The 19,414-nt window shown below is 45.0% G+C and overlaps 1 protein-coding gene across 2 annotated transcripts in view; it reads right to left on the bottom strand.

Annotated features, from left to right (window-relative positions):
• LOC143927533 (laminin subunit beta-1-like) overlaps window positions 1-19,414 on the bottom strand; it is a 190,033-nt gene that overhangs the window by 76,480 nt on the left and 94,139 nt on the right. For both annotated transcript variants that reach the window (XM_077451647.1, XM_077451648.1), the window contains exons 5-10: window positions 17,721-17,794; window positions 9,455-9,643; window positions 9,083-9,146; window positions 4,882-5,084; window positions 2,616-2,736; window positions 2,340-2,528 (exon numbers count right to left, since the gene is read on the bottom strand). In XM_077451647.1, the coding sequence (XP_077307773.1) occupies window positions 2,340-2,528; window positions 2,616-2,736; window positions 4,882-5,084; window positions 9,083-9,146; window positions 9,455-9,643; window positions 17,721-17,794 (840 nt within the window). The remainder of the gene's footprint in view (window positions 1-2,339; window positions 2,529-2,615; window positions 2,737-4,881; window positions 5,085-9,082; window positions 9,147-9,454; window positions 9,644-17,720; window positions 17,795-19,414) is intronic.

Below are 19,414 nucleotides of genomic sequence, written 5' to 3'. Positions count from 1 at the left end.
CTATAACTAAATATTACTTTTGAGTGGACAGGCCTTTTAACAGACAGAAAAGTCACCCAAATAAGGGGGAGATATAAAACATTAGTAGTTTTGGGGTGGCATTTTCCTTGAAGTGAGCCGGTACTTTGCCAATACAGGACACAGCAACAGGTTTGTTTTAAAAGCATCTCATGTATACATGTATGCCAGCCAGTATTCGCACTAATGCCACAGGTGAGCGGCACAAAGGGGGTCCAAAAGTTCAATATAACTCCAGCCTTGAAAGGGTTAATCTTCAATAGCACCACAACCTTGCTGCTTTAGCAACCAGCAGGCACTGGAAATTGCAAACACACAAACAACAGAGAAAGCGCACAGGCTCTGCTGCAATACCTTTTTATTCTATATATATAAAAAAAAAAAATGATAAAAATGCACTCACAAGAAAAGTGAATCAGAGCTTATGAATCACATTTTCCCACCATGCTACTGTGCACCAAATCCTCTCATAGCCCTTGATAGGAGCTCCAACTGACAGTGGGGATATGGCAGCAGTCCTGGATCGAATGCAGTTCCTGATGTGCTTGATCCCATGCACACTGACAGTTCACGGGCGCAGGAAAACACATCAGCAGGTGAAACTGTCAGCATGCATAAGATTTTTATTTTAGGCACTTATATAGCACCGTCAATTTACGCAGCAATTTACACATACATTCACATCAGTCCCTACCCTCATGGAGCTCAGGGCCGTCTTTAATATTGATTGGACCCTGGGCAAAACTTTTCTTGGGCCCCCCCCCCCATGCAGTTTTGCTCTCCACCTGCTCTGAGACATACAATAAATAGCAGCTAGACTCAAGATCAGTTTACTGAATCAGATCAGGTAGCTATTGTGATTGGTTGCTAGAGGTTACAGTGTATCATTACCGCTCACTGACAGGTTGCTAGAGGTTACAGCACATGATTTCTGCTTGTCGATTGGTTGCTAGAGATTAATGTGGATATGACCTCAGGGGGGCATGATATACGTATCAATGCCACCGGCCGCCCCTATTTACATATGAATGCTGGTAATTTACATGTAAGCACAGGGTCTGCAGGTGAGTCATCTTTACACAACAATAGGGTAGAGCTGGGCAGCATTAGTAGCAGCACTTCACACTGAGAAATTGGGACACAACACAGGACTAAAACCTCAAGGGACGAGGGAATTTAAACCAGGATAGTTGGCAAGTATGAGGCAGCTGCTTTGGGCCCCACAACAATGACAGGGCCCAGGGCAGCTGCCCCTTTTGCCCTGCCTTAAAAACGGCCCTGATGGAGCTTACACTCTAAGGTCCCTAACACACATTCATACATATACTAGAGCCAATTTTAGACAGGATCTGATTAACCTACCTGTATTTAGGATGTGGGAGGAAACTGGTGTACCTGGAGGAAACCGACGCAGGCACAGGGAAATCATTCAAACTCCAGGCAGATGGTGTCTGTGGTCGGGATTTGAACCAGTGACCCTTGTTGCTGCGAGGTGAAAATGCTCACCACTACACCACTGTGCACAGCAGCAACTGCATTCGATCCATGACTGCTGCCCTACCCACACTGTCAGTTGGAGCTCCTATCAGGGGCAATGAGAGAATTTGGTGCACAGTACTGTGGTGGGGAGATGTGCTTGATCAGCTCTGATTCATTTTTCTTGTGAGTGCATTTTTATCTTGTTTTTACAATAAAATAAAAGGTATTGCACCAGAGCCTGTGCGCTCTTTTCTCTTGTTTGTGTGTTTGCTTTAATAACAGAAGTTTAATCTGCTTATATATTGCCCTCCCTGGTGCCCCCCTACCCCCATCCCACTCCATCAACATGTTAATGAGATTTTTTTTGGATCAAACCTTTCCATTTTCATTACATCATCACTGACATCATCATCATGACATCAATGACATCATTACTGGGTCTCTCTGCTTCTCTGTGCAATGCAGGCAGATCATGGCTAGTAAGAGGGACCCGGTCTCAGTACTCCTCTCAAGAGCTCTCAGCCCTGATGCAAGCAGCGGGAGGAGTTATGCAAATATCAAAATGCCTTGATGGGATGATGTTAGTCTGGAGAAGTGGGCGTTCCTAGGCAGGCTGTATTTGCATGCAGACCACCCTAGCTAACAACCACATACGATGCTGACGCTCCATGATTAAAAGAACTGAAATCCAATGAATGAAAGGGGAGGGCAGCCAGGATAAATTCTGTCTTCTGATGCACAGTGTGAGAAGCTCACAGTGTGCAGTGAGATCAGAGTAAGCCATTTCAGTCCAGGAGAGGAGCCGCTACAAGTGTGCAAGACTGAAGGGGAAATGAACTCACGGACGCAGGCCGTCTCTGCCCGGATATCAGACCAGGGGTTCAGGTAGTAGAAAGGTTTGCACAGCTCGCAGTTGCGCCCCATGGTGTTGTGGCGACAGTCATCACATACGCCGCCGCTCACCCCTCCGGTGGCCAGATACACCGCCATGTCAAAGTGGCACTTTGTGGAGTGATTGTTACAGTTGCATTCTGGAAGACATAAAAAACAGGATCACCAATTATTTCCTGTGCCCGGTGCTGGCGGCATGGAAGGCGATCGGCCGAGGGAAGGCGTACTTTTGCAGGAATGGGGGTTGTCGGGTTCCGCTGGTCTCCAGGGAAGATCGTGGAAGAAGTCCTGGCACAGCTCACAGTTCAGACCCACCGTGTGATGTTTGCAGACACATCGGCCGTGGATCTGGAAGAGACAGCGGGTGGGAATTTGTTTGTCTCGGTAAAGCAAAACGCGTCAGTAATTTTTAGCCCCATCACTAGAACTATCCAGGCTATAGATGTGCAACAAGCTTTGGTGGGCCTCTGAAAAGCGATCTGCGTTTGACATTTGACAGGCAGTAAGGAGGCAATATGACACCTACTAACCACCTACTTTAAAGCATTATTAAACCTAAAAGCAAATGTTTATTATAGGGAGTATGTGTAATACATGGGGCAGGTGTCAGGAATATGCATCAAACAGAGTGTAGGTGTCAGGATTATGTATCATAGAGGGTGTAGGTATCAGGAGTATGTATAATACAAAGTGTAGGTGTCAGGAGTATGTAATGTGCAGAGTCAGTGTAGGTGTCAGGAGTATGCAACATACAGAGTGTAAGTGTCAAAATTATGTATTATCGAGAGTATGTATAATACAGAGTGTAGGTGCCAGGGGTATGTAATATACAGAGTGCAAATATCAGGAGTATGTATCGTACAGAGGTGCAGGTGTCAGGAGTATGTATCATAGTGAGTGTAGGTGTCAGGAATATGTATAATGCACAGTGTAAGTGTCAGAATTATGTATTATAGAGGGAGTAGGTGTCAGGAGAGTATGTATAATACAGAGTGTAGGTGTCAGGAGTATGTAATGTGCAGAGTCGGTGTAGGTGTCAGGATTATGCAACATACAGAGTGTAAGTGTCAAAATCATGTATTATCGAGAGTATGTATAATACAGAGTGTAGGTGCCAGGGGTACGTAATATACAGAGGGCAAATATCAGGAGTATGTATTCTACAGAGGTGCAGGTATAAGGAGTATGTATCTTAGTGAGTGTAGGTGTCAGGAATATGTATAATGCAGAGTGTAGGTGTCAGAATTATGTATCATACAGGGAGTAGGTGTCAAAAGTATGTATAATGCAGAGTGTAGGTGTCAGGATTATGTATCACAGAGGGAGTAGGTGTCAGGAGTATGTATAATGCAGAGTGTACGTGTCAGGATTATGTATCATACAGGGAGTAGGTGTCAGAAGTATGTATAATGCAGAGTGTAGGTGTCAGGATTATGTATCATAGAGGGAGTAGGTGTCAGGAGTATGTATAATGCAGAGTGTAGGTGTCAGGAGCATGTCATGTGCAGAGTCAGTATAGGTGTCAGGAGTATGCAACATACTGAGTGCAATTGTCAATATTATGTATTATATAGAGTGTAGGTGTCAGGAGTATGTATAATACAGAGTTTGGGTGTCAGGGGTATGTAATGTACAGAGTGCAAATGTCAGAATTATGTATGGTACAGAGCGTAAGTGTCAGGAGTATGTATCATAGTGATTGTAGGTGTCAAGTATGTATAATACAGAGTGTGGGTGTCAGGAGTATGTATAATACAGAGTGTGGGTGTCAGGGGTATGTATAATACAGAGTGTAGGTGTCAGCATTATATATCATAGAGAGTGTAGGTGTCAGGAGTATGTATCATACAGTTACAGAGGGGTAGATTTACTAAAACTGGCGCACTCAGAATCTGTGCAGTTGTGCATGGTAGCCAATCAGCTTCCAACTTCAGATTATTCAATTAAAGCTGGCCATACACCATACAATTTTCTTATTCAATTTCCTTTAGATTTACCTTCAACTGTGTAGTACAAGGGCCTTCCTGATTGCACACAAACTGAAAGTGTTTAGATTTGACCTCATATTATATGGTTTTGGTAAATCTAAAGAAAATCTATAGAAGAAAATTGTATAATGTATGGCCAGCCTAAGCTTCAACAAAAACAAAAAATGAAAACTGATTGGTTTCTATGGAGAGCTGCATCAGATTTTGCACCCTGCAGCTTTAGTAAATAACCCCCACCAGGGCTGGTGTCAGGATTATGTATTTTACAGAATGCAGGTTTAGGAGTATATGACATATATGTAAAAATGCCATATCTGGAATTCTTCTTTAAGCAAAAGGGAACTTTGAGACCTGAGACACCACAGGCTCTACACGGATACCTGCTCTATGAATGGATGACTGGTTGACTTACTTTGCTTCAGTCTTTGAAAATCTCCACCCAGTGATGATATTCCAAGATGATGTCACCCACTATTACATCATGACATAAGGTGCATTCAATTACCATTCCTTCCACTCCTCCTTCAATCCCTTCCACAGGGGAGCACTCCGAGGCATGTCCGTAACAGAAGCAGCTCCCGCGGACCACCAACTCGTACACTGCGTAGTAATACTTCTGTAGGACTTCTGCCCTCTGATCCAACAGATTGTCCCCCAACGTGTGAAGCTTGGTGAAATTGATCCTCAAGTTTGTAATCTGAAGGAGCTCTGTAGAAAACAGACCAAGTTTTACCAAGAGAGCGTTTTAAGGCTTTCCAATACATTCCCGGTTTAAAATGCAACTTGTTGGGGTGTCTGTTAAATTTTGGTTTGGATTTATTTTGGGGTTCTTGTAAATTCATGACTATAACTAGTGGCCCACACTCCCGTAGGAGCTGCTGGTAAATGCAATCCTGTCTCCCCTCTTAGCCCTTGTACACACGGTCGGAGATTCCGACAATCAAATCTGTCGGATTTTGTCCGACGGATCTTGTCCGAAACTGTTGCATACACACGGTCGGACAAAGTTGTCGGAAAATCCGAGCGTTCAGAACGTGATGACGGAATTTAGTTACGACGGGACTACGTTCAGGCTAGTAGCCAATAGCTTTGATGTAGGAATTTGATCTGAGCATGCGTGGCACTTTGTCCGATCGGAATTCTCTACACATGACCGGAGTATGTCCTATCGGAGTATTTTGTCGGAAAATATTTCCGGCAAGTTGGAAAATTTGGTCCGACAGATATTCCGACGGAAACAGTCCGATGTAGACCACACACAGTCGGAATATCCGACAAAACAGTCCGATCGGACACATTCTGTCGGAATCTCCAACCGTGTGTACAAGGGCTAAGAGCCCACACAGCCAGGCACATCTCATTTTCTTCATTCTTCCACTGGCTCAGAAAACTAGGGGTTCTAGGGTCTAGGGACTTCTTTTTTTTTTTTTTGGAATGATGAACTGGGAAAGGGGAAGGGAGTATGGGATAAACCTAGAACTGCAGAACTGAATAACTTGAGGACTCCTCAGTCTCTGACTGAACTGAACAAACTGCTGGCTGCACTACCCAAGGTTGTTGGCTGCTCTGTTCATACTTAATGCCCCACAGGATCTCTATGAAGCTGGGGACCTTCAGCATTGGGGGTCATCTACTCACTTAGCCACAGGATCACCGGTTGGCTTTTTTCGATATCCACCAGGCTCTTCCTTGTGAAGGAGATGTAGACTCACACCTCCACAGGACAGTTGGACTGTTGGTTTCCACCAACTTTCTCCTGGTTCCTTCCAGTGAGCTTCCTTCTGACCCAACTTTATCCCTAGACAATGTATCTGCAAAAAGCCCCCCCCCCAGCTAAGTTTAGCGTGGACCTCAGTGTCTTCTTTAAAGAGAAGTTCTACTGGTTCAGTCTCCGACTGAACTGAACAAACTGCTGGCTGTACTACTCAAAGTTGTTGGCTGCTCTGTTCATACTTAATGCCCCACAGGATCTCTATGAAGCTGGGGACCTTCAACATTGGGGGTCATCTACTCACTTAGCCACAGGATCAACGGTTGGCTCTTTTCGATATCCACCAGGCTCTTCTATGTGAAGGAGATGTAGACTCACACCTCCACAGGACAGTTGGACTGTTGGTTTCCACCAACTTTCTCCTGGCTCCCTCCAATGAGCTTCCTTCGGACCCAACTTTATCCCTAGACAATGTATCTGCGAAAAGCCCCCCCCCCCCCCCCCCCAGCTAAGTTTAGCGTGGACCTCAGTGTCTTCTTTAAAGAGAAGTTCCACTGGTTCAGTCTCCGACTGAACTGAACAAACTGCTGGCTGTACTACTCAAAGTTGTTGGCTGCTCTGTTCATACTTAATGCCCCACAGGACCTGTATGCAGCTGGGGACCTTCAACATTGGGGGTTATCTACTCACTTAGCCACAGGATCACCGGTTGGCTCTTTTCTATATCCACCAGGCTCTTCTATGTGAAGGAGATGTAGACTCACTCCTCCACAGGACAGTTGGACTGTTGGTTTCCACCAACTTTCTCCTGGCTCCCTCCAGTGAGCTTCCTTCGGACCCAACTTTATCCCTAGACAATGTATCTGAGAAAAGCCCCCCCTCCCAGCTAAGTTTAGCGTGGACCTCAGTGTCTTCTTTAAAGAGAAGTTCCACTGGTTGTCAAGTTTATTAAAAGTCTGCAGCTACAAAAATTATAGCTACTGACTTTTCATAAACAGACACTCACCTGTCCCACGGTCCACCGATGCGGCGGCCCGAAGCCTCACTCCTCTCCACTGCCTCTCCATGGTGCCAGCTTTGGGTGACAGCTTGCAGCTTCACAGCTGGGCACGCACTATGCACCACGAGTCGAGCTCTGTCAGTGGCCAGGCAATCTTCTGGGATCTGAGACGTGTCCCAGAAGATTGCAGGATGGGAGGGGTCACCTAGAGGGAGAGGAGGATTTGCCTAGGTGATCAGGAGACAGAAGGAGGAAGAGAGACAGGAAGTTCCTCTCAAAACCAGATACCCCCTCCCCCCTCAAAAAAAAATGATATGCCAATTGTGGCATATTAGGGGGCGAGGAGTACTTAAAAGTGGGAGTAACACTTTTGGGTGGAACTCCACTTTAAAGCTTCCTCAAGAATCCTGCACAGGGGTCTCCTTCTGCAGGACTGGACCCAGGAACACTGCTGCTCAGGCCTCAGACTATCAGACAACAGAAACATTGAGCAGCCCTAAACAATCAACCCCTGTTCCACTGATTACAGGGGAGACTAAATAAATTTGCCTAGTGGCCTGCTCTAAAGTAGAAGGGTGCTACGTAAGTATCTTGGTTGTCCTGGGCTCTTGTGAGCTTGGGGGTCTGGCTGTTTTTTAACATAATGGTGCTAATAGCTTAGTGCCTTGGGCAACAAAGTAATGGGTGCAGAGGTTAGTCATGCCTCCTTTTCTGGTCACCTCTGGACTGAATTTATTAAATAAAGATTTCGGGGGGACGATGGAATAAGGACTCAACACAGTTCAAACGACACAAAACCATCTCTCTATACCAGGGATATGCAATTAGCGGACCTCCAGCTGTTGCAAAACTACAAGTCCCATCATGCCTCTGCCTCTGGGTGTGATGCTTGTGGCTCTCAGAGTCTTGCTATGCCTCATGGGACTTGTAGTTCTGCAACAGCTTTAGGTCCTCTAATTGCATATCCCTGCCCTATACTTTACTATGATGGTTTGTTTCAATAAAACATAGCTGGGAATATAAAGCTGACCACATTCTGGCACCAGTAGCTCATTCCATTAAAATGCCCAATGCTCACGCTGGCCATACATGCTGCAAGCTGAACGTTCAAACTCTTCGTAATCTCCCATAGAAAAAAAAGGTAAGATGGCAGCCTTCCCCAAACCATTCATTCAGTTTTTATCCAATCTGGCAAGCTCTCATATTATGGTTGGTGGATTGTACAACCACAATGTAAGGTAAATGGTCAACTTTAGTCCAAAGATTTTATAGTATATGATATGTGTAGCACCCTCTTAGTTAAGTTGCTAGGATGGTAGATAAATTCATTTTTTTTTTTGGCTCCTCCGTTATCAGTGGGGCAGTTGTTGATTGCTTTGGGCTGTTTTGGTTCTCACATGCTGCAGGTTTGATTGCACTCCCCTGCTTTCTAGAGCCTTCTGGAACAAAAGAGGTTGGGCAAGGCAAATGGGCATCCTTAATATTTATTGTGCTTCAGCAAATCCCTGGGGAGGTGTGCCCAGTAGGTGGCTAAAGAGCACATAAATAGTGTGAAGCCTGGAGCAGGGGAGAGTGAGAGTTCTGGGTCTAATCCTGCAGGAGTAGTCCCTGCCCTGAGGGCTGTGTCCCTCTGGACAGGAAGTTGGAGTTTTCTGCCTGTTCATTGAGGTCCCAGCTGTGGCATAGCTGGGGGGCCTCCTTCTAAGATCACTTTTTCTGAAGCTAATAAAGTGAGTTTCATGTAAAGAATTGGTCTGGAGAGCTCACTGAAAATGAATTTTAGAATGATTCTGGCTGAACTGTGGCATTGTGAGCATTAACTTCTCCCTCACTGAAGAGTGTCCAGTGCATACTGCAAGGAGTCATCCAGTGATCCTGAAGTGAAACGCGTTGGTTGGTGGCCGGTCTGAGGCTGCCATACACCTCCTCACAGGTATTTCCTGTGATGTGCGACTTTTAGGACTTCCTTTACCTACTGGATATTGGGAGACCTACCTTGTATCTCCAAACTGTAGGGATCTTCTACTTTGATAGCCGGATCAAGGACTTTGAAAATCACCTTAAAAAAAAAGTGTTTGAAAGAGTTTATATTGAATTTTATTAATGTATGTTATAATTGTATAGCTTTTGTCCCTGATTGTCTTCAGAGCAACTAACTCTGGAAGTTGGACTATACAAAAGTAATAAAGTGGAAGGGACAATGGGCCAATCAGCATCAGCTGATATCATTTTAATAAATCAGCTTGGGTGGGTGAATTGGAAATATATATACAGTAGCTGTACATTACTTAAACCTCTTGGCATCTCCTATGTTTGCTGCCCTGGAGTTGCCCATTAACTGCTGGTTTCATGGTGGTAAACACTGACCTCTCCTTCCGTGGACGGCTCAATATCTGAGTATCTCTGATCACAAATCACGTCATCAATCTTCTGCAAGGCATGAACTGGGACCCCGGGAAACATTTTGGTGCAATTATAGGAGAAATACCGATATACTTTCCAAGTGCGCCCAAAATCTGACGACCTCTCGATCAACATGCCAGCTGGTCGGAACGTCTGTGGAAAACGTAAAGGTGACTAATTTAGGAAGGTTCTGCAATGTAATGCTATGGTTCAATCATAAACCGTATAAACTGGCAGTCAGACAGGCAGTCAGTATTCTAAAAAAAACTCATTGTTGTCACCTACTGTATTGTCTTCTTCTGGGTTTGGCATTTTTGCCCATCTTGACTGGTTGGGCTGCGATGACATGACTTCAGTGCTCTAAGACAGGGGTCTCTAAACTTTCTAAACAAAGGGTCAGTTTACTGTTCTTCAGACTTTACAGGGGCAAGACAGGGATCATGGTATTAGGGGGAGGAATTGTGCCCCCTTTGTTGGGATCAGTGGGAAGAATAGTGCCCCATCATTGATATTAGTGGGAGGAATAATGCCCTATTGCTGGTGTCAGTGGGAGGAATAGTGCCCCATTGTTGGTGTCAGTGGGAGGAATAGTGCCCCTTCGTTGGTGTCAGTGGGAGGAATAGTGCCCCTTCGTTGGTGTCAGTGGGAGGAATGGTGCCCTGTCACTGATATTAGTAGAAGGAATAGTGCCACATTGTTGGTGTCAGTGGATGGAGTAGTGCTCTGTCGTAGATGTCAGTGGGAGGAATAGTGGCCCGTTATTGGTGTCAGTGGGAGGAATAGTGCCACATTGTTGCTATCAGTGGGAGGAATAGTACCCCATCATTTGGTGACAATGGGAGGAATAGCCCCCATCATTGGTGTCAGTAGGAGGAATAGTGCCTCATCATTGGTGTAAATGGGAGGAATAATGCCCCATTATTGGTGTCAGTGGGAAGAATAGTGCCTTATCATTTGGTGTCAGTGGAAGGCATTACACTCCATTGTTGGTGTCATGGGAGGAATAGTGCCCCATCGTTGGTGTCAGTGGGAATAATAGTGCCCCCTATCGTTGGTGTCAGTGGGAGGAATAGTGCCCCATCATTGGTGTCAGTGGGAGGAATTATGCTCCCTTGTTGGTGTCAGCAGGAGGAAAAGTGCCTGGAGCTGCTATTACACTAGGAGGATGTGGACTTCATGGGAATAACAGAAACTTTGTTTGACAACTCACATGACTGTCTGGCAAACATCCAGGGGTATTCCTTGTATCAGAGGGACAGGGAGGGTAGGAGAGGTGGAGGGGTGTGCCTATATATCAGGAATGATTTACAATAGAAGAGTGGATTGACATCAGTGATGGGGCAAGGGTGGAGCCCATATGGGTGGATCTCCAAAGGGTGGAAGTAAGCAGGAAATTACTAGTGAGGGTATGTTACAGGTCCCCTAACCTGAGAGAAGAGGTGGAGTTGGATCACTTTTCAAAGTTAGAAATGGCAGCAAGACAGGCAAACGTCATCATAATGGGGGACTTCAACTATCCCAACATTGACTGGGTGGAAGGGACAGCCCACTCATTAAAGGCCCACTATTTTTTAAATGCTCTACAGGATAACTTCATGTCCCAATTGGTGGATTCCCAGACTAGGAGTAATGCATTGCTAGATCTTTTAATTACAAATGATACAGATCTGATTGCAGATGTGGAAATATTTTACAACTTGGGTACGAACGACCACAGAATTACATTCCGCATAAATCATAGGAAAGGGACGCACACAGGGTAGTACAAGAACACTACATTTCAAATGAGCCAACTTTTCTAAACTGTGCTCAATGATGCAGCATATTAAATGGGACCGAATCCTTAAAGCATTGAACACAGAGGAAAAATCGGAATGCTTTAGGAATATATTAAATAAATGTATCATTGCATGCAATCTAAAGGGTAATAAATATAGAAGAACAAATGTTAAACCTGGGCGACTGAACCAAAACGTAAAATGTCATATAAAGGACATAAAATATGGCCTTTAAAAGCTACAAACCGCAATGTGAGGTGTAAGAATGCAATCAGTGCGGCCAAAAAGGATTATGAGAGACACATAGCGGAGGACAGTAAAAATAATCCCAAGAAGTTTTTTTTAAATGTATTAACAGTAAAAAGGCGAGGACAGAACACATAGGCCCATAAAGGACGAGGAAGGGAAAGTGGCTACAGATGACGAGGAGAAGGCAGCTGCGCTAAATGCTTTCTTCTCCTTCACACAGGAAAAGGAGGGGTATACCGACCACGACAGTATTGTAATGATAAAGGTATTATTTTTAAGGCTAGTAAGTCCAAAGTTTATTTCTTGGATTTTAATATTAAGATTGTGGATAGAGAAATCATTACATCCACATATTTTTAAGAAACCAACAGAAATGGATTCATCGATACCGACAGCTGTCGTCATGCTGCCTGGTTGAGGTCAATGCCCGAGAGTCAATTTCTAAGACTCAGGAGAAATTGTACTAAGAGGAGTGATTTTCTCCGGGAGGCTTTGGTGCTTAAGATGAAGTTCCTGGAGAAGGGATATCATCTATTGGAATTGGAGGATGCTATAAGAGGGGCAGATGAGAGAGTCAGAGATGATCTACTGGTCCCCAAAGCTAGAGGCCGGGATGACTCTTTCAGGTCTGCCCTCTTCACCGCTTATTCCAACCAGCACTATTCAGTAAAGCAAATTATGAGGAAGCATTGGGGTCAGGGCAGGACTTACCATTGGGCTTGACTGGGCTCAAGCCCATGGGCCCCGCCCAATAGGGGGCCCCACGGGCCCTGCCGAGATACATAGCCGAGTGTACATGGTTTGGCTCCACTCACAGTCATGCCCAGTCCTGCCCTATGATGGACATAATACAGGGACTGGGTGTGACTGTGAGTACACTCAGCTACTCTTGGCTCCGCTTGGGACTGCCAAGAGGACCCCGAGCCGCCAAGAGGACCCGAGACCCGCTGAGAGCCACCAAGATCGGCGAGAGCTGCCAAGAGAGGACCCGAGAGCCCCCGAGATAGACAGGACTCCGTATCTCAGTGGCACCATTTTTAAACTTCAAGACTGCAATGACAAGGCTGTAAATGACACTGGGGCAAGGCTGCAAATGACAAGGCTACACTGACAAGGCTGCAATGACACTGGACAAGGCTGCAGATGGATGGGCAAGGCTGTAGATGGACACTGATAAGGCTGCATTGATGGACATTTAAATGTAAGTTTTTTTCCTTAAAATTCCCTCCTAAACTTGGGGTTGTTATACGCCGGCGCGTGTTATACACCAATAAATACGGTAATGTATAGAAGGTAGGGCCCGAAAGTGACTCAAGCCCAGGGGCCCCCACCACCGTAAGTCCTGCCCTGATTGGGGTGTACTCCTCAATGATAGGGTTCTGGGACCTCATCTACCGGAGAAACCACAGGTAGTATTTAAAGAAGTTCCTCCATTGAGGTTACTAATAGCACCGAATATCATTTCAAAATATGGGAGGCTTCTTCCCTTGTAGGACGTGTCACTAATGTAAGATTAATGCACATATGAGTAGAAGGACAGAGACATTTGCATCATGTTCCACCAATGAGCAGTTCCCCATAAAACCTTTTATCACATGCACATCTAAGAATGTTGTTTACGTTGTTCAGTGCCCATGTGGGCTCCAGTAAATTGGCCGCACAATACAGATGCTTCATGTGAGACTAAGTGAACATGTGGCCAATATAAAGAAAGGGTTTCCGAAGCACAGTTTATCAAAACATTATGATTTGTGCCACAATTGTGATCCTAGAGGTACTGTGTTCCTTGGGATCGATAGATTTACTAATAACTGGAGAGGTAGTAACACGATAAGAGAAGTATCACGTTTAGAGACCAAGTGGATATATCAGGTCAAGTGTTAAGCTCCACATGCAATGAACATCAAGTGGGATATCAATTTCTTCATTAATAATAGTTAATTGATGTGGGGAATTCACTATGCCCCAGGTCTGTCTCCTCCATATAACACATCTAGGATATCAATTTCTTCCTCCTTTTTTTTATGTATATGTTTTTTACATTTTTATTAATAGTGTTGTGAATTTTAACTAGTTCAACTCCGAGCCTCGTTTTGAGATTTGGTGTTTACATTTAAAAAACTGTTGTTTTTTTTTTGCTAGAAAATTACTTAAAACCCCCAAACATTATATATATATATATATATATATATATATATATATATATATATATATATATATATATATTCTAACACCCTAGAGAAAAAAATGCTGGTCGTTGCAATATTTTCTGTCATACACCGTATTTGCGCAGCGGTCTTAAAATACACTTTTTTTAATTAAAAAATAAGACAACAGTAAAGCTAGCCCACTTTTTTTTATATTGTGAAAGATAATGTTATGCCGAGTAAATTGATAACCAACATGTCACGCTTCAAAATTGCGCCCACTCTTGGAATGGCAACAAACTTTTACCTTTAAAAATCTCCATAGGCGATGTTTAAAAAATTCTGCAGGTAGCATGTTTTGAGTTGCAGTGAAGGTCTAGTGCTAGGATTATTACTCTTGCTCTAATGATCATGGAGATACTTCACATGTGTGGTTTGAACACCGTTTTCTAATGTGGGCGCTGCTAATCGCGTTCGCTCCTGCACGCAAGCTCAGCGGGATGGGGAGTGTTAAAACATTTTTTTATTTTTTTTCTTATTTATTTTACATTTTATATTTTATTCTTACACTGTTCTTTTTTTTTTTTTTAAAAGGTGTCACTTTTATTCCTATTACAAGGAATGTAAATTGTAAAAAAAGCATGACAGGACCTCTTAAATATGAGATGTGGGGTCAAAAAGACCTCAGATTTCATATTTACACTAAAATGCAACAAAAAATAAATAAAAATGTTGTTTGAAAAAATGTGAGTGCAATCTCTTTTTTCACTTATATCAATAAAATATGACTTGAATGTCTGCACTATGAGTTGTTTTTTCTCTCCACTGGGTATTGAACGTTGTGGAGAAGTTGCAGTTTCTATCCCCATGCCACTGAGCAGCTGATATTGAAAGATATCCAGGCTTGTTTATATCTACCTTTGGGTAATTGGGTGTGGACCTTTAAACAAAGTTTATTGACTAGTTTAGTGTACTGATGGTCAGGGCTGGACTGGGACAGAAATTTGGCCCTGGACTTCATCCAGACCGGCTCACTTATATTTTGAGTGTCCAATCAGCACTCCCTTACATCAGAGTGTCCCATCACCAGCCCCCTTACATCAGAGTGTCCCATCACCAGCCCCCTTACATCAGAGTGTCCCATCACCAGCCCCCTTACATCAGAGTGTCCCATCAGCAGCCCCCTTACATCAGAGTCCCATCACCAGCCCCCTTACATCAGAGTGTCCAATCACCAGCCCCCTTACATCAGAGTGTCCCATCACCAGCCCCCTTACATCAGAGTGTCCCATCAGCAGCCCCCTTACATCAGAGTGTCCCATTACCAGCCCCCTTACATCAGAGTGTCCCATTACCAGCCCCCTTACATCAGAGTGTCCCATCAGCACTCCCTTACATCAGAGTGTCCCATCACCAGCCCCCTTACATCAGAGTGTCCCATCACCAGCCCCCTTACATCAGAGTGTCCCATCACCAGCCCCCTTACATCAGAGTGTCCCATCACCAGCCCCCTTACATCAGAGTGTCCCATCAGCAGCCCCCTTACATCAGAGTGTCCCATCAGCAGCCCCCTTACATCAGAGTGTCCCATCACCAGCCCCCTTACATCAGAGTGTCCCATCAGCAGCCCCCTTACATCAGAGTGTCCCATCACCAGCCCCCTTACATCAGAGTGTCCCATCACCAGACCCCTTACATCAGAGTGTCCCATCACCAGCCCCCTTACATCAGAGTGTCCCATCAGCAGCCCCATTACATCAGAGTGTCCCATTACCAGCCCCCTTACATCAGAGTGTCCCATCACCAGCCCCCTTACATCAGAGTGTCCCATTACCAGCCCCCTTACATCAGAGTGTCCCATCAGCACCCCCTTACATCAGAGTGTCCCATAACCAGCCCCCTTACATCAGAGTGTCCCATCAGCACCCCCTTACATCAGAGTGTCCCATCAGCACCCCCTTACATCAGAGTGTCCCATCACCAGCCCCCTTACATCAGAGTGTCCCATCACCAGCCCCCTTACATCAGAGTGTCCCATCAGCACCCCCTTACATCAGAGTGTCCCATCAGCAGCCCCCTTACATCAGAGTGTCCCATCACCAGCCCCCTTACATCAGAGTGTCCCATCACCAGCCCCCTTACATCAGAGTGTTCCCATCACCAGCCCCCTTACATCAGAGTGTTCCCATCACCAGCCCCCTTACATCAGAGTGTCCCATCAGCACCCCCTTACATCAGAGTGTCCCATCAGCACCCCCTTACATCAGAGTGTCCCATCACCAGCCCCCTTACATCAGAGTGTCCCATCAGCACCCCCTTACATCAGAGTGTCCCATCAGCACCCCCTTACATCAGAGTGTCCCATCAGCACCCCCTTACATCAGAGTGTCCCATCAGCAGCCCCCTTACATCAGAGTGTCCCATCAGCAGCCCCCTTACATCAGAGTGTCCCATCACCAGCCCCCTTACATCAGAGTGTCCCATCACCAGCCCCTTACATCAGAGTGTCCCATCAGCACCCCCTTACATCAGAGTGTCCCATTACCAGCCCCCTTACATCAGAGTGTCCCATTACCAGCTCCCTTACATCAGAGTGTCCCATCAGCACCCCCTTACATCAGAGTGTCCCATCACCAGCCCCCTTACATCAGAGTGTCCCATCACCAGCCCCCTTACATCAGAGTGTCCCATCACCAGCCCCCTTACATCAGAGTGTCCCATCACCAGCCCCCTTACATCAGAGTGTCCCATTACCAGCCCCCTTACATCAGAGTGTCCCATCAGCACCCCCTTACATCAGAGTGTCCCATCACCAGCCCCCTTACATCAGAGTGGCCCACTGAGCCATTGGCCCACCGGGAAACTCCCGGTAGTCCCGATGGCCAGTACATGCCTGCTGATGGTTTATGTTGTTCTTCTTTTATTGATTATTAGTGCTACATCATCCATTACAGTAATGTTAGCAATACGCCGCAGGATCTACCCTGGTGGCTAACAGAGGCCGGAGTCCAGAAAGGATTAGAGAAGTTTAACATAAACAAATCACCAGGACCAGATGGTTTACACCCGAGAGTCCTTAAAGAACTCAGTCAGGTTATAGCCAGACCGCTATTCCTAATCTTCATGGACAGCATACTAACAGGATTGGTACCAGCTGACTGGCGAAAAGCCCACACGGTACCAATATTGAAAAAAGGGCAGAGATCTATTCCTGGGAACTATAGGCCTGTCAGCCTAACACCTGTAGTTTGTAAACTATTTGAGGGGATAATAAGGGACCATATCCAAGAATTTGCTGATGAAAACAGTATCATTAGCAGTAATCAGCACGGGTTTACAAAAGGTCGCTCTTGCCAAACCAACCTATTAACATTCTATGAGGAAGTGAGCTGCCATCTGGACAAAGGTAGGATGGTGGAAGTGGTGTATCTGGATTTTGCAAAAGCACTATGGAAGTATGGAAGAGCCCTGGGGCCATCAAAAAAAAAATACAGAATTATGTTTTTGAAAAAAATAAATTCTGAATTCTGAGTTTGAAAGTCAGAATTCTGAGATTAAAAGTCAGAATTCTGAGATTTAAAGTCAGAATTCTGACTTTCAAACTCAGAATTCTGAGATTCAAACTCAGAATTCTGAGTTTAAAAGTCAGAATTCTGAGATTCAAAGTCAGAATTCTGACTTTCAAACTCAGAATTCAGTTTTTTTTTTTTTTTCAAAAACGTAATTCTGTATTTTTTTTTTTATTTTTTTATTTTTTATGGCCCCAGGGCTCTTCCATACATTGTAAACTATAAACAGACAAAAAAAATTAAAACATCTTGAGAAATACTGACAAGGTAATTTATGTTGAGATATATGTAAACCCAACCCTAGGACAGGAAGAGAGTTATTTGGTAGGATCACCAAGGGGGGGGGGGGGGGGGGAAGACAGAAAAAAAATGGAGCCAACACATCTAAGAAATGGTAATCTGCAATATATTTAATTTTTGTACTTTAAGGTCACCGCTTTCACATATTTATTTATAAAAGTGACATGTCCTCTTTAAATGACTGTACCTTGAATTTCAGGATGAGATGCGTAAAATGGAATTCTGCTTCCAAATCGAGCCGAATGCTTACTGTTTCCACTCCTAAAAAAACAAGGACATCGAATAATTTAAGGAACACATTTGAAAAGAACATATTGTGCTTTGGCACATAAAGTATTTCTCATGGATGGCTGAAAAATGAACTATTTAAAATATTTTATTTTTAAGGCATATGTGAAATACTGCAAAAAAAAACTATTAAGTATTTTAATTTTCAGCCATTACTCACTGTTGGGGCCGTTGAGGGAGCTCCCCAGTCGGGGGGGGGGGGCTATGGGGGGGGGTAACCTTGGGCCTAGGACTCGGGTGCAGAACTGAGTCCTTCAAGAACGCATGAAGGATCCAAACAGGGGGCACAGGAGGAGTCAGAGAGGACAGCCGGAGCTAGCACTGCCGGGCAAGTCTTTAGGAGGGAACCACCGGTTGCAGCCAGGAGGGCTGGTGAGTGACATGGGCAGTTGGGAGGACTGGAGAGCCATGCCAGAGAGGAATGAGAGGAAACAGTCAGAGCTGGGTGTGAAGCCGGTGAGGATTGCAATATCACGGGCAGTGGAGTCAGGCAGCTGCAGCCAGGAGGGCTAGCAGAGAGGCCTTACTGGGAGCAGTAGTCCATTTAGTATAGCTAGCACTAAAGACTTCCTATTTCTATTATTGCTACATTAAAGGGGCCCGCTGTCCCTGCCTACAAAGGGTGGTTGCTAAGGCCTAGCTGAGCTGGTGCCAGGCCTAACCATGTGCTAGCTGTGCCTGAAAAGTAAGTGTTGTGCTGGAGAGAAAGAGAGAGAGTAACAGCCTGCAGGCAAGAGATGTGCTGGAGGAGACTGAAGTAGCCAAGTGTGTATAGTTGTCCCAACGGACTGATATTCAATCAACCAATTGCTTGTTCTATTGGGCATCCCATATATTCTTATCCCTATCCAAGTTCAATTCCCTCAATAAAAATACAAAAAACATGTTAATTGTCTCCAATGTGTTTGGGAAGTGAATGTCGGGCTGGGCAGGGTGACAGGTGGGCAACATAACTCCATAGCTCCCAACTGTCCCTGATTTGGAGGGACTGTCCCTGATTTGGAGCAATGTCCCCTCTGCCCCTCATTCCTCCTCATATGTCCCTCATTTTGGTCTGATCCATATAGCTGTATATAAAATGCACTATTTTTCTTTCAAAAAGTGTTTCCCAGTGCTAAACCTTTCATCCAATTTCTAAATTGCTGCATTTGTACATTTTAAAAGCCAATATAAAGGAATAGAAGTGGTAAAAAAAGCCCTTCTGGATTTGATTAACCTTTTTTTTTTTTGGTTAATTCTCCTTTAAGGGGGTATGGCAGGGGGCGTGTCATATGCCTATAAACCTTTGTCAGCAGGGCTGGTGCAAGGATTTTTGACACCCTTGGTGAAACCTCATTTTGCCACCCCCTGGCTCCACCCCTGACTCCACCTCTTTGCCCTGCCCATGTGGACCCCACTTTTTTAATGAAGCGCCCATCAAATGCAGCCTCACCAGCACCCATCAATGCAGCCTACCAGTGCCCATCAATACAGCCTACCTGCGCCCATCAAATGCAGCCTCACCAGTGCCTATCAAAGGCAGCCTCACCAGCGCCCATCGAATGCAGCCTCACCAGCACCCATCAAGTACAGCCTCACCAGCACCTATAAAAT

This window comes from Lithobates pipiens, unplaced genomic scaffold (genome assembly GCF_037356315.1).
Source record: "Lithobates pipiens isolate NorthernLeopardFrog02 unplaced genomic scaffold, aLitPip1_a1.2 Scaffold_23, whole genome shotgun sequence".
Taxonomy (NCBI): domain Eukaryota; kingdom Metazoa; phylum Chordata; class Amphibia; order Anura; family Ranidae; genus Lithobates; species Lithobates pipiens.
Note: the sequence above shows the minus strand (reverse complement) of the source record. Positions and strands in the feature narration are given on the sequence as shown.